The sequence below is a fragment of the Pongo pygmaeus genome, chromosome 9, assembly GCF_028885625.2.
Source record: "Pongo pygmaeus isolate AG05252 chromosome 9, NHGRI_mPonPyg2-v2.0_pri, whole genome shotgun sequence".
In the NCBI taxonomy this organism is placed as follows: domain Eukaryota; kingdom Metazoa; phylum Chordata; class Mammalia; order Primates; family Hominidae; genus Pongo; species Pongo pygmaeus.
This window is the reverse complement of record NC_072382.2, coordinates 15724504-15739546: the sequence shown is the minus strand read 5'-3', so window position 1 is coordinate 15739546 and position 15043 is coordinate 15724504. Positions and strand designations below refer to the sequence as shown.

The 15043-nt window shown below is 42.2% G+C and overlaps 2 protein-coding genes across 2 annotated transcripts; both read left to right on the top strand.

Moving 5' to 3' along the window:
* The first annotated feature begins 2278 nt into the window (after positions 1-2278).
* Positions 2279-3214, top strand: LOC129008270 (olfactory receptor 4D11). Its single transcript, XM_054440283.1, has one exon. It carries the CDS (start codon positions 2279-2281, stop codon positions 3212-3214), a length of 936 nt encoding a protein of 311 aa, XP_054296258.1.
* A 10101-nt stretch (positions 3215-13315) lies between these two features.
* LOC129008272 (olfactory receptor 4D9) lies at positions 13316-14260 on the top strand. Its single transcript, XM_054440286.1, is given in 3 exon segments — positions 13316-13651; positions 13653-14097; positions 14100-14260. Coding segments are annotated over 3 exon segments (942 nt in total).
* Positions 14261-15043: the final 783 nt, after the last annotated feature.

The following is a 15043-nucleotide window of genomic DNA, read 5'->3' as shown; positions in this document are numbered from 1 at the left end:
GCCAGCCAGGCACGGTAGCTCACGCCCATAATCCCAGCACTTTGGGAGGTCAAGGCTGGTGGATGACCTGAGGTCAGGAGTTCAAGACCAGCCTGGCCAACATGGTGAAACCCTGCCTCTATTAAAAATATAAAAATTAGCTGGGCATGGTGGTGGGAGCCCGTAATCCCAGCTACTTGGGAGGCTGAGGTAGGAGAATCGCTTGAACCTGGGAGGCAGAGGTTGCTGTGAGCCAAGATTGTGCCACTGCACTCCAGCCTGGGTGACAGAGCAAGACGCCATCTAAAAAAAAAAAAAAAAAAAAAAACTGCCAAACTATTTTCAAAAGTGATTGTACCATTTTACATTCCCACTGGAGTTCCATTGGTCTACATCTTTGTCCACTCTTGATATATCAATCTTTTTCATTCTAGTGACTCTAATGTATACTATTTTTAAATTACACTGTGGTTTTAATTTATATTTTCTCAGTGATAAATGATGTTGAGCCTTTTCATGTGCTTATTTGCTCTCTCCATGTCTTCTTGCTGAAGTGTCTGTTCAAATAATTTGTCCTTTTTTCTCTTCTTTTTTTTAACTTCTTTTAGTGACTTCATTTTGTTAAAATAATTTGTCCTTGTTGCTTAATTGGGTTTTTTGTTCTCATACTATTGAATGTTAAGAGTTACAGCCATTCCACTCCTAGCTACTTACCCAAGAGAACTGAAAACATATGTCCACACAAAGACCCAAACGTGAATGTTCATAGCAGCTTTATGAGTAATATTCAAAAGCCACAAATAACCCAAATGTTCACCTACAAGTGAGTGGATAAGCAAACTGTGGTATATTCATACAATAGAAAGGAACAAAATAGCAGTACACACAAAACAATGGATGAATTTCATGGTTGAAAGAAGGCAGACAAGAAGAAAATACAAATAGAATTTCACTTATAGAATATTGTAGAAAATACAAACTAATGTATAATTACAGAAAGCAGATCAGTGGTTGCCTGAAGAAGGAAGGGTAAAGGGGACAGGCTACAAAGGGGCCCAAGGACATTTTCTAGGTGATAGATATATTCACTCTCTTAACTATAGAGATGGTGTCACAGGTATATATGTCAAAACTTATCAGCCGGGAGCAGTGGCTCATGCCTGTAATCCCAGCACTTTGGGAGGCCGAGATGGGTGGATCACAAGGTCAGGAGTTCGAGACCAGCTGGGCCAATATGGTGAAAGCCTGTCTTTACTGAAAATACAAAAATTAGCCAGGCCTGGTGGCACACGCCTTTAATCCCAGCCACTCAGGAGGCTGAGGCGGGAGAATCACTTGAACCTGGGAGGCAGAGGTTGCAGTGAGCCGAGATCGCGCCACTGCACTCCAGCCTGGGAGGCAGATGTTGCAGTGAGCCGAGATCGCGCCACTGCACTCCAGCCTGGGCGACAGAGTAAGACTCTGTCTCAAAAAAAAAAAAAAGAAATTATCGAAGTGTGAATTCAAATATGTGCAGTCTATGGTATGTCAATGATAGCTCAACAAAAATTATTTTTTAAGAAAGAAATTGAAACAACAGAAGAGAAGCTCTGAGTAATATTTTCATTTCCATAGCTAAGGAGCTATTCACCACCCCGGGGTTTCAGTACCTAAAGTAGATTAAAGTAAAGAAAGAAACAAAGAAGTCCCCTTAAAGAAGAATAGAGCAATAGAAATGAATTTTATGACTTAAACATTTTCTAATTTTTCATGGAAATAAGTTTGTGATTTAAGAAGGGAGGGGTGCTGCTTCCATACAATTCAATCCAGTGGGGGGCCTCTTTGCAGACAGGGGTTCTTAGAACCATATAAATGGAGCATCCAGTCTGGGAAAAAACAACAAAATCCTCAGCCCTGTGAAACTCAAGGTGTTCTAGTCACACAAAGTAAACACTGCCTTATTCACACAACAAACTAATCCAATTTTTATATTTCCCATGCCACAATAGTCTCTTTCTAAATAGTTAATACCCCCATCTGTTTATCTTCAATAATGTTCTAAGTATCTTGAATAACTGGAACATTATTTTTATGCATTTTATACATTTTTTAAAATTGTAATTTATATAAGTGTATGCATGATTGTGTAATAAGATGTCATTTTACATGCATTGGCAATAAACTTGAAATTGTAATTCACGTGGTGGTAATATCTCACAAGTTTTCAGACCTAATACCTGAATCTATTAAGAGAGAGTAAACACTTTCTGAAATAACATTATTTTTTCCAAGATATTCAGGAAAGAGAAAACATGATTCAATGGAGTTGGGAAATGTCACCAGAGTAAAAGAATTTATATTTCTGGGACTTACTCAATCCCAAGACCTGAGTTTGGTCTTGTTTCTTTTTTTATGTCTTGTGTACATGACGACTCTGCTGGGAAACCTCCTCATCATGGTCACTGTGACCTGTGAGTCTCGCCTTCACACCCCCATGTACTTCCTGCTCCACAATCTAGCCATCCTTGACATCTGCTTCTCCTCCTTAACTGCTCCTAAAGTCTTGCTGGACCTTCTGTCAAAGAAAAAGACCATATCCTATACAAGCTGCATGACACAGATATTTCTCTTCCACCTCCTTGGTGGGGCAGACATTTTTTCTCTCTTTGTGATAGCGTTTGACTGCTACATGGCCATCTCCAAGCCCCTGCACTATGCGACCGTCATGAGTAGAGGGCGATGCACTGCCCTTATCTCTGCCTCCTGGATGGGGGGCTTTGTCCACTCCATCGTGCAGATCTCCTTGTTGCTGCCTCTCCCTTTCTGTGGACCCAATGTTCTTGACACTTTCTACTGCGATGTCCCCCAGGTCCTCAAACTCGCTTGCACTGACGCTTTTGCTCTTGAGCTCTTGATGATTTCCAACAACGGCCTGGTCACTACCCTGTGGTTTATCTTCCTGCTTGTGTCCTACATAGTCATCCTAATGACGCTGAGGTCTCAGGCAGGAGAGGGCAGGAGGAAAGCCATTTCCACTTGCACCTCCCACATCACTGTGGTGACTCTGCATTTCGTGCCCTGCATCTATGTCTACGCCCGGCCCTTCACTGCCCTCCCCACAGATAAGGCCATCACTGTCACCTTCACTGTCATCTCCCCTCTGCTGAACCCTTTGATCTACACTCTGAGGAACCAGGAAATGAAGTCAGCCATGAGAAGACTGAAGAGAAGACTCGTGCCTTCTGAAAGGGAATAGAAAACAAATCCAGGCCAGGCGCAGTGGCTCACAGCTGTAACCCCAGCACTTTGGGAGGCCAAGGCGGGTGGCTCGTGAGGTCAAGAGATCGAGACCATCCTGGCCAACATGGTGAAACCCTGTCTCTACTAAAAATACAAAAAGTAGCTGGGCATGGTGGTGCGCACCTGTAGTCCCAGCTACTCAGGAGGCTGAGGCAGGAGAATTACTTGAACCCAGGAGGCAGAGGTTGCAGTGAGCCAAGATCGCACCACTGCATTCCAGACTGGCAACACAGCAAGACTCCGTCTCAAAAAAAAAAAAAAAGAGGCTGGGCATGGTGGCTCACGCCTGTAATCCTAGCACTTTGGGACACCGAGGAGGATGGATCAAGAGGTCAGGAGATCGAGACCATCCTGGTTAACACGGTGAAACCCCGTCTCTACTAAAAATACAAAAAATTAGCCGGGCGTGGTGGCTACTCGGGAGGCTGAGGCAGGAGAATTACTTGAACCCAGGAGGCAGAGGTTACAGTGAGCCAAGATCGTGCCACTGCATTCCAACCTGGCAACACAGTGAGACTCTGTCTCAAAAAAAAAAAAAAAAAAGAAAAGAAAAGAGAACAAATTCAGCTCTTCGTCACCAAGGACACCTTATATTATTTTTCCCATGAATTCACATTTACATACTCAGATACATTGTCAGTAAACCAACTATACTGACTACCAACAATTTGTCTTCCTATTTAAGTTAGTAGATAACTGATAACCCAAGCTTCTGTGCAGCATGAAGTAACTAGTGTTATAGGAGTGAACTGATTGTTATTTTTCCAAAGACGAAGTAACCTTATGTCAATCAAGACAGCTATCTGGCAGGCAGATAAGATGATTAAGTCCAACATTTTTTTCAGAAGATAAGGAAATAAAAGCCCAGAGAGATAAAGTGATGTGTTCAAGGTCTTATATTAAGTTAATTACAGAGACATCTTCAGATGCTCAACCCATTGTTCTTCCACCACATGAATGTAATTTATTACATTGTTGGACCTGTCTATACCAAACTATAATCCTGGTCCAGAAGGATGTCATGATCAATGCCTCTGGAGTACATATATGTGGGTATGTATGGCCTATTGCAGATTGAGAAATTGGCCTCTGCTGAGTTAAACTAAAGTGGGCTCATGAGCTACTGAGAACTTCATAGGAACATAATGGTTATTCTCTTGGATTCCTATCAAGATTGATGAGGCTTGGGAAGATTTCTCATCATGGCCTAAAGGTATGTATCTTAATGCAGAACTAGACATGCCATACATTCTCATGACAAGTTTGGATAAAGGCAAAACTTCAGAAACCACACACATGAAGCAATCTATCTCTACCATCAAAGGACCGATTTTCCAGTTGCAGCCTTACAAGGGTCAGTTTTGCCTTGGCCTCACCATTGAGAATTCACATTTCTTTTCACTGGAAAGAGAGAGAATGGGAGAGTTAAAGAAGAAAAAACTCTACCCGGTCTATTTTTTCAAACTTCTAGTGTTTGTGAAGAGGCAGTATAGGCTAGTGTTATTATCTGGGAGAGCAGTAAAGCATGGTGGATGAAAGTTCTAATTTCAGAGTCATACAGACCCAGGTATGAATCCCATCTCTGCCATCCACCAGCTGTGCAGTCTTGAGCAAGTTATTTCACCTGTCTCTCCAAAGGTCATAGTTCACCTACACAAAGATTCTCATTATAATATCCACCTCATGAGGTTGTTGTAAAGGACAAAATGAGATGGTATACATGAAATATATGATACCTGGCAGAGAATAAATGTGCAACCAAAGATAAATGTCATTATTAATATCACCTTTATTGCTTTGCCTAACACAGCTTCTGTTTCCCATTGGCCTGTCACACCCTTCTCCTATATGACCCATATTCCTCATTTTTAGATAAAAACTGGTTGAGTAGAAAACATGAAAACGTATATTGAGTTCAAAACATCTATCATGTTAAAATGTCTAGCTTTCTATTATCAAAACGTGACAATAGGTTTGCTTGTTATTTATAAGGCTTAAAGAGTCACCCTGGGTGAGCGCAGTGGCTCATGCCAGTAATCCCAGCACTTTGGGAGGCCGAGGCGGGCGGATCAGACTGAGGTTGGGAATTCAAGACCAGCCTGCCCAACATGGTGAAACCCCGTCTCTACTGAAAACACACACACAAAAAGTAGCCGGGCGTGGTGGTGGGCACCTGTAATCCCAGCTATTCGGGAGGCTAAGGCAAGAGAATCATTTGAACCTGGGAGGCGGAGGTTACAGTGAGGCAAGATTGTGCCACTGCACTCCAGCCTGGTTGACAGAGCGAGACTCTGTCTCAAGAAAAAAAAAAAAGTCACCCTGAAGCTGATGAGAGAAACAGCACAGGAAAGTTTAATATCAAAAGAAGATAATGGGTCAAAAATAAACCCTGGCTTATAGAGTAGCCAAGAGGACAGGCCCCATGGGATGGAACAGTGAGCCCAAGGAGAGTAAATTAGCCAAAGGATAATGAATGTTGAAGGATAGTGAATGTTGAAGACAAACTTTACTTAAGTCCCTCATTGGATCTGGCCTGGCCCTATAAGCATTCATGAACTAACTGGCTCAAATGTTTGCCACTTCCTGTCACCTGATCAACAAAATCTAACTTCTTACAATATTAACTTACTTCTGCAAGCAAACAGATTCTAATAGAAAGTCACGCTTGCCAGATCACTATTCATAGGGTCCTGCTACCTTTGCCCAAGTAGCTTTGGTCTCAAGAGTCCCTAGGCTTTTCTTTATGAAATTGCCTATGAAAAATACACACTACAAGCCACTTAATAGCCCATTTCACGCAAATCCGTCCTTTGCACTTTTCTTTCCTTCCTGACTCTTGTGACTTACTCAGATCAAGTTTTTATCTCTATATCAGAATCAGATGACTCCACAGATCTATAGGGCCTGATTAAGAAACATAATCCCAAGAGATCAAGAACCCAGGAACTCTTGGCATATCATTGTCCCTGTTGACTTCCTCATGACCGTGTCTAAACATGCAACATAACCTGATTCAATAACTCAGGACAGAAAAAGCAATTGCATCTGATCACACAAACGCTTATCGGCAGTGACATAAAATCACAAGTTAAGCAGCATTTTTCCCACTTCAATTAGTTTTTACTAGTTTTTGTTTGTTTTGTTTTGCTGTTTGTTTTTTGAGATGGAGTCTCACTTTGTCACCTAGGCTGGAGTGCAGTGGCATGATCTCAGCTCACTGCAGGCTTCGCCTCCCGGGTTCCAACGATTCTCCTGTCTCAGCATCCTAGGTAGCTGAGATTACAGGCACACACCACCATACCGGCTAATTTTTGTATTTTTAGTAGAGATGGGGTTTCACCATGTTGGCCAAGCTGGCCTCAAACTCCTGACCTCAGGTGATCTGCCCACCTCAGCCTCCCAAAGTGTTAGGACTACAGGCGTGAGCCACTGCGCCCAGCCTAGTTTTTACTTTTTTTTTTTGAGATGGAGTCTTGCTCAGTCACCGAGGCTGGAGTGCAGTGGCGCAATCTTGGCTCACTGCAACCTCTGCCTCCCGGGTTCCAGCAATTCTCCTGCCTCAGCCTCCCAAGCAGCTGTCATCAATAAATAAAAATTGTATATATTTACAGTGCACAGTACAATGTGATGTTTTATTATACATACACATTGTGAAATGATTGTTGTATGCTTTCACTATTTTTTAAGCTCTGCTGCTAAGAACTGTAGAAAAGTCAACAGACTCTGGGCACACACGTGGCTTTCAAACTGCTCTTTTATATATGTGCTCCCCAAATCAAATGATTTCATAGTGAATATCTCTGGGTACGCATGAAAAAATAACATAAAATAATTATGAAGTAACTGAGTTGATGAATATCAAGAGCTGTACCTAGATGTAAAGTGAGCTATACATTTCAGAAATGTAGGTTAAAATAACTGTGGGGGCTGACGGGACACAGTGGCTCATGCCTGTAATCTCAGCACTTTGGGAAGCTGAAGCAGGCGGATCACTTGAGGCCAGGAGTTCAAGACCAGCCTGGCCAACATGGTGAAATCCCATCTCTACTAAAAATACAAAACTTAACCAGGCCTAGAGGCTCGTGCCTGTAATCCCAGCTACTTGGGAGGCTGAGACAGGAGGATCACTTGAACCCGGGAGGCAGAGGTTGCAGTTAGTTGGGATCATGCCACAGTACCACTCCAGCCTGGACAACAGAGCGAGACACTGTTTTAAAAAAAAAAAAAAACTGTCCTGGGACAATGTACATGTTGCTTTAAACAGAAAATGTGGCCAGGCGCCGTGGCTCACGCTTGTAATCCCAGCATTTTGGGAGGCAAAGGCAGTTGCATCACCTGAGGTCAGGAGTTTGAGAACAGCCTGACCAACACGGTGAAGCCCCATTTCTACTAAAAATACAAAATTAGCCAGGCGCGGTGGCGGGTGCCTGTAATGCCAGCCACTTGGGAGGCTGAGGCAGGAGAATCGCTTGAACCCAGGAGGCAGAGGTTGCAGTGAGCCAAGATCGCACCACTGAACTCCAGCCTGGGTAAGAAGAGCGAAACTCCATCTCAATAAATAAATAAATAAATAAATAAATAAAATAGAAAATGCACATATAAATCTATACAGACTCTGAGAGCTGCTCTGACAGTAGCCACAGAGCTTTGAATTTTTCACTGTTACTCTTTTATTTATTTAAGTTTCATTTCCTAGCTGATTGCAGGCAAAGTGACTTCGGTCAAGAGGAAGACTGCACAGTCATTGGTGTGGTTTAACAAAACACTCTCTTCCTGAGCCAAAGAGGAAAATGCAGTGTCTCATGTGCTTCCTCTAGAGGAAAGGGTATGTCCTGAGTGCACTGGTGCCTCTGCCATGTATGTATGAGAGAGAACAGAGAAAAAAAGAGAAAGAGGGAGAGAGAACAAAAGAGAGAGTACAAGACAGAGAGCACTTGGTGACATTTTAATGACTCCCAAAGGAACTCCTGAGTTGTATTATAGCATATTATGTTGGCCACTCAGCTTCCACATTCATACCTGATAATATTCCCTTTGCTAATTCCTATATTGGGCTGTGGCTGGAGACTAATACAGGTGGCCAAAACGTAGTAAGGCAGAAAAGAGTCAGAATACTGTAATTACCTGAGGTTGCCTTTTCCCATCTGAGGAAAGAAGATAATAAAATCACTCACTTTGAGGTAGGCTTTACATTAAACAGAGAATTTCCCCAGTACCTACTTCTTCTAAAATGCAGCTGGGGCATCATAAGAAGATCGATTTCCCACTTAAAGATTAAATCAGCAGTTAGTGTTAGTGCCTATGAACTTCTGAAACTGAAAAGCTGTTCATGCTGAATTTTGAGAAATGCTGCAAATGTGTAGAATGTTCCTATAGAAGCCAAGACTCTTAAGAAGCAAAGAAAAGAGGTAGTTTTTCACTATTAGAAAGAGGGAAAGTGTGGCTTGCAAAATATAGTAAGACGGTCAGTTGGCTTCAGGAAATGTGGCTGTATTTTAGTTGGGATATTGAGGTTCAAAGTTTATTAAAGGTAGTTGAGAACGTGCTGACATCACCAGCTCTCAGGAGGATGAATGCCTTGGAAAAACAGCCTTTAAAGGCAGTAATTCCTGAGTTTAGTAGATGCAGTTTTGCCTCTTGGCTGGGAATGAAATTTTGGAGGATCTGAGTAAGATGTTTTAATGACAACATTATCTGTGCCTTCATGTACCACTGAATATGAATAATGCTTCTAGTAAAAGTTTTAGGGATTCAATCAAGAGTAAGGGGTTTTCAAAATTGGAAAAGAGAAAACCATGATATGTGTGGCATCCTAGAAAGTCAACTTAATGTAGAGAATGAGGAAGAATTTGCTCAATGGGATGCTGGGGTAGGGGGGGAAACCTCAGTTTGCAGGCTCTGTCCAAGATACTTGATAAGCTTGTTTCCAAAGAAGGGTCCCCTTTGGGATGACTTTTTTTTCTTTTTTTTTTTTTTTTTTTTTTTTTGAGACAGAGTCTCACTCTGTCACCCAGGCTGGAGTGCAGTGGAGCGATCTCTGCTCACTGCAAGCTACGCCTCCTGGGTTCACGCCATTCTCCTGCCTCAGCCTCCCAAGTAGCTGGGACTACAGGTGCCCGCCATCAAGCCTGGCTAATTTTTTTGTATTTTTAGTAGAGACGGGGTTTCATCGTGCTAGCCAGGATGGTGTTGATCTCCTGACCTCGTGATCTGCCCACCTCAGCCTCCCAAAGTGCTGGGATTACAGCCTTTCAGATGATTTTTAAGAAATCCTCATTATCTTTATTCTGACATTGCTAGACACATGAAACTGTATTTCTTTATTCATTTCCCCACACACTTTTTTTTTTCGAGACGGAGTCTTGATGTCACCCAGGCTGGAGTGCAGTGGCGCCATCTGGGCTCACTGCAACTTCCACCTCCCAGGTTCAAGTGATTCTCCTGCCTCAGCCTCCCACGTAGCTGGGATTATAGGCGCCCACCACCACGCCTAGCTAATTTTTGTATTTTAGTAAAGACAGAATTTCACCATGTTGGCCAGGCTGGTCTAGAACTCCTGACCTCAGGTGATCTGCCTGCCTCGGCCTCCCAAAGTGCTAGGATTACAGGCATGAGCCACCGCACCCAGCCCATTCTTTCTATCTTAACTGTAAACTTCTTAAGGAAAGAATCTATATTTGAGTCACCTTTCCCTCAAAAAGACCACCTTAGTGTTATGGAAATCATACATAGAGGAAGGAAATAAGGAAGAATATAGAAAAAAGTAAAGAATAGGAGAAAGGAAGAAGGGAGGGAGGGAGAGGACAGGTGATATGGGACACTCTTAGGCTTGTCACAGTGGTTTCCTGAGCAGAAGATTTGAAAACCATAGATTGATCATTGCAATATCCAAAAGAAAGTTCCTAGAGTGGGCTGCTGTCATTTACTAAAATACGTATCTGCATTCCAGATTAACCAAAGGTATCTTCTTGGATGATTCCTTCACTTTCCAGCCCTGGTAAGTACAATGTAGGGAGTTCTTCCTTCAAGGATTCTGGAGACTTGAAATCTGTGATGATTATTCTGAACATTTTTTCTTGCCACCCCACGTTGTTGACATAAACACCTTAGGGGGTGATTGGGAGAATCTCAATAAACACCAAGGGAATGGGAAAGAGAGCTCTTATTTTTCCACGTGAGTAAAAGAAAGAGTGCTGCATAGGGAAGCATAGTCTTTTAAGGACTTTTTTTTCCCTAAGTTTGGAAGAGCAAAATGGAAAAAAAAAAAAAATAGAGAAATTAAAGTCAGAATCAGAGAAAAGAACTATGTGTGGACACTAGGGTCACCTACATAACACAAAAGTTTAAGAACACCTCAATTAGGAGATCGAGACCATCCTGGCTAACACAGTGAAACCCTGTCTCTACTAAAAATACAAAAAATTAGCCGGGCGTGGTGGCGGGCGCCCGTAGTCCCAGCTACTCGGGAGGCTGAGGCAGGAGAATGGCGTGAACCCGGGAGGCAGAGCTTGCAGTGAGCCGAGATCGTGCCACTGCACTCCAGCCTGGGCGACACAGCAAGACTCCGTCTCAAAAAAAAAAAAAAAAAAAAAAAAGAACACCTCAAATCCATATGTGAGTAAAAAATAAAACGGTAACTCTTGGGTTGGTCACAGTGGCCCATGCCTGTAATCTCAGCACTTTGGGAGGTCCAGGCAGGTGGATCACTTGAGCCCAGGAGTTTGAGACCAGCCTGAGTGACATGGTGAAAGCCAGTCTTTTTGTAAAAATACAAAAAAAAAAAAAACAGCCAGGCATGGTGGTACAACGTGTAGTCCCAGCTACTGGGGAGGCTGATGTGGGAGGATCAATTGAGCCCAGGAAGCGGAGGTTGCAGTGAGCCATGACTGCACCACTGCACTCCAGCCTAGGCAATGGGAGTGAGATCCTGTCTCAAAAAAACAACAACACAACAAAAAGTTTACTCTCAGATGATAGCTGGTGAAGACTATAACCACGTAACTATAAAAGTAACTTATAAAAGTGAGTGGTCCATTAAATTTTGCTTTAAATGTAATTCATTCTTTAAACATGAGATTAAAGTGTTATAAATGATAAATGTTATGTTTGTTATTTAAAACTTTATACTGAAGTATGATATGCTAACATACAGAAAAACGCACATACATGTACAGCTCAATGAATTTTTTTTTTTTTTTTTTTGAGACAGAGTCTTGCTCTGTCACCAGGCTGGAGTGCAGTGGCGTGATCTCAGCTCACGGCAACCTCCGTCTCCTGTGTTCAAGTGATTCTCCTGCCTCGGCCTCCCAAGTAGCTGGGACTACAGGCACATGCCACCATGCCCAGCTAATTTTTGTATTTTTAGTAGAGAAGGGGTTTTACCATGTTGGCCAGGCCTCCACTCACCTCAGCCTCCCAAAGTGCTGGGATTACAGACGTGAGTCACCACGCCCGGCCAACTCAGTGAATGTTTTTACACCAGCAGAATATGCCTACTGGTGTAAACCAGCACCCAGATCAAGAAACGGAATATTACCAGCACCCAGAAGCCTCCCTTAGGCTCCCTTCAGTTTTGTACATATGAATAAAATGGTAGAGTGCATACTCTTTGGTCCCTGGATTATTTAGCACAACATTATGTTTGTGGGATTCTCTTATATTATTACGTATAGTGTAAATCATTCTCATTGTTGTATAGCATTGTGTGAATGTAACACAATTTATTTATCTTTTCTACTGTTGATGGATTTCTAAGTCGTTTTCCAGTTTGAAGAAATTATAATCAGTGCTACTGGTCAGGTGTGGTGGCTCATGCTTGTAATCAAACTTAAGAGGCCAAAGTAGGAAGATCACCCGGGGCCAGGAGTTTGAGACCAGCCTGGGTAACATAGGGAGAACCCAACTCTATAAAAAAAATTAAAAATTATTCCAGCATAAAAAAATAAATAAAAAGAAAAATATTATTCAGGTGTGGTGACAGGCACCTGTAAGTCCCAACAACTAGGGAGGCTGAGGTGGGAGGATCGCTTGAGCTCAGGAGTTTGAGGCTACAGTGAGCTATAAGCTCACCACTGCACTCCAGCCTGGGTGACAGAGTGAAACCCTGTCTCAAAAAAAAATAAAAAATAACAGTGCTGCTGTGAATATTCTAGGATATGTCTTTTGATGAACATATGTACATATTTCCTAGAAGTAGAAATATGTCCTTAGGAGATATATAGGTAATGATATTCAGATAGATCCTTTAAAAGAGATATATCATCATACATGTAGATATATAGATATCCTCCTATGTATATATAAAACTATATTTATATACAGTCTTAGCAGAGATAATCAAATAGCAAAGTGGTGATACCAATTTTACACACCCACTAGCAGTGTATTAGAGTTCCAACTGTTCCACATCTTCACCACCATTTTTTCATCTTTTCAGTTTTTCTCTTTTTCAATTTAGCCTTCTGGCGTGTGTATTGTGGTTTATCGCTATAACTAATGAAGTTGAATTGGCATTTGGATATCCCTTTTGTGAAGTATTGGTGTCAATCTTTTGCCATTTTGAGGTTGGGTCATCCAGCTTTTTTACTGATTTGTAGAGGCTCTTTATATATTCTGAACATGAGTCATTTCTCAGATAAATGTATTGTAAATATCTTGCTCCATTTGCAGGTTATCTTTGAATTCTCATAATGATGCTTTTATGAACAGAAATTCTTAATATATTCAGATTTCTTCCTATTATTTATTATTTTAAGTGTCAGATTTTATAGTGAAAGTACAATTGAATAGATTCACGGTCTTGCAATCTCTGTTTCAGCAGCAGCAGTGAGAGAACTTTGTCTCCTTGGATGACTGAATCAAAAACCTGGGTAAACTTTCATCCAATGGTGGCATACTGACTTGCAGACACAGTGAGTGCATAGGGAAAAGAACTTCCTCCTAATTCTGAGCCAACACTTAAGTGAAAAGATAACACTAGATTTTAGGACATATCAATATTATTTAACTGCACTATTATTTCTTCCAGAGATGAACCTGATAAAGGATCTGTGATTCAATGGATCAGAGAAATTACACCAGAGTAAAAGAATTTATCTTTCTGGGAATTAGTCAATCCCGAGAACTGAGCCAGGTCTTATTTATCTTCCTGTTTTTGGTGTACATGACAACTCTAATGAGAAACCTCCTCATCATGGTTACAGTTACCTGTGAATCTCACCTTCACACGCCCATGTACTTCCTGCTCCGCAACCTGTCTATTCTTGACATCCGCTTTTCCTCCATCACAGCTCCTAAAGTCCCGATCGATCTTCTATCAGAGAGAAAAACCATCTCCTTCAGTGGCTGTGTCACTCAGATGTTCTTCTTCCACCTTCTGGGGGGAGCAGACGTTTTTTTCTCTCTCTGTGATGGCGTTTGACCGCTACATAGCCATCTCCAAGCCCCTGCACTATATGACCATCATGAGTAGGGGGCGATGCACAGGCCTCATTGTGGCTTCCTGGGTGGGGGGCTTTGTCCACTCCATAGTGCAGATTTCTCTATTGCTCCCACTCCCTTTCTGTGGACCCAATGTTCTTGACACTTTCTACTGCGATGTTCCCCAGGTCCTCAAACTTGCCTGCACTGACACCTTCACTCTGGAGCTCCTGATGATTTCAAATAATGGGTTAGTCAGTTGGTTTATATTCTTCTTTCTCCTTATATCTTACATGGTCATCTTGATGATGCTGAGGTCTCACACTGGGGAAGGCAGGAGGAAAGCCATCTCCACCTGCACCTCCCACATCACTGTGGTGACTCTGCATTTCGTGCCCTGCATCTATGTCTATGCCCGGCCTTCACTGCCCTCCCCACAGACACCGCCATCTCTGTCACCTTCACTGTCATCTCCCCTTTGCTCAATCCTATAATCTACACGCTGAGGAATCAGGAAATGAAGTTGGCCATGAGGAAACTAAAGAAATGGCTAGGACAATCAGAAAGGGTTTTAATTCAATAAGGGTAAGATAGTACCCATATTTAAAGATAGACATTAAATTTCACTTTCTCAAAATGGGAAAAGAGCATGTTCATGCCCAAAATAAAGAGATACCTATGGCCACCATCGAGTCCTAAAAGAAGTTATTCAGTAGTATATGCTGGGGACCACGTGGATGATACTGCTTTAAGACAAAATCCGCTCATGTCTTTCCCTACTCACTTATTCATTCCACAAATTTTTATAGAGCATACACTATATGCCTGAAGTACTGGGATTCAGATTGCTGCAAAAAGATTATATGTAGTCACCTTCCTGGAGGCATAACCCAAAATACTTTTTAAAAAATATAAACAGGCCAGGCGTGGTGGCTCACACCTGTAATCCCAGCACTTTGGGAGGCCGAGGCAGGCAGATGACCTGAGGTTGGGAGTTCAAGACCAGCCTGACCAACATGGAGAAACTCAGTCTCTACTAAAAATACAAAGAAAAATAGGCCAGGCATGGTGGCACATGCCTGTAATCCCAGCTATTCGGAAGGCTGAGGCAGGAGAATCACTTGAACCCGGCAGGCAGAGGTTGCAGTAAGCTGAGATCGTGCCATTGCACTCCAGCCTGAGCAACAAGAGCGAAACTCCATCTCAAAAAAATAAAAATAAATAAAAAATAAATAAACAAAGTGCTAGGGAAACTGTAGCCACAATTACTTGAGAGTTTCCAAAGACATTTAACAGCCTGTAGACATTTTCAAGGGGAAAAGGATCAGAAAAGAACAATCCAAGCAAAGAAAACAACATGTACATG

Coding starts and splice junctions, on each gene's coding strand:
- LOC129008270 (XM_054440283.1), top strand. CDS start 2,279: ATGGAGTTGGGAAATGTCACCAGAGTAAAAGAATTTATATTTCTGGGA.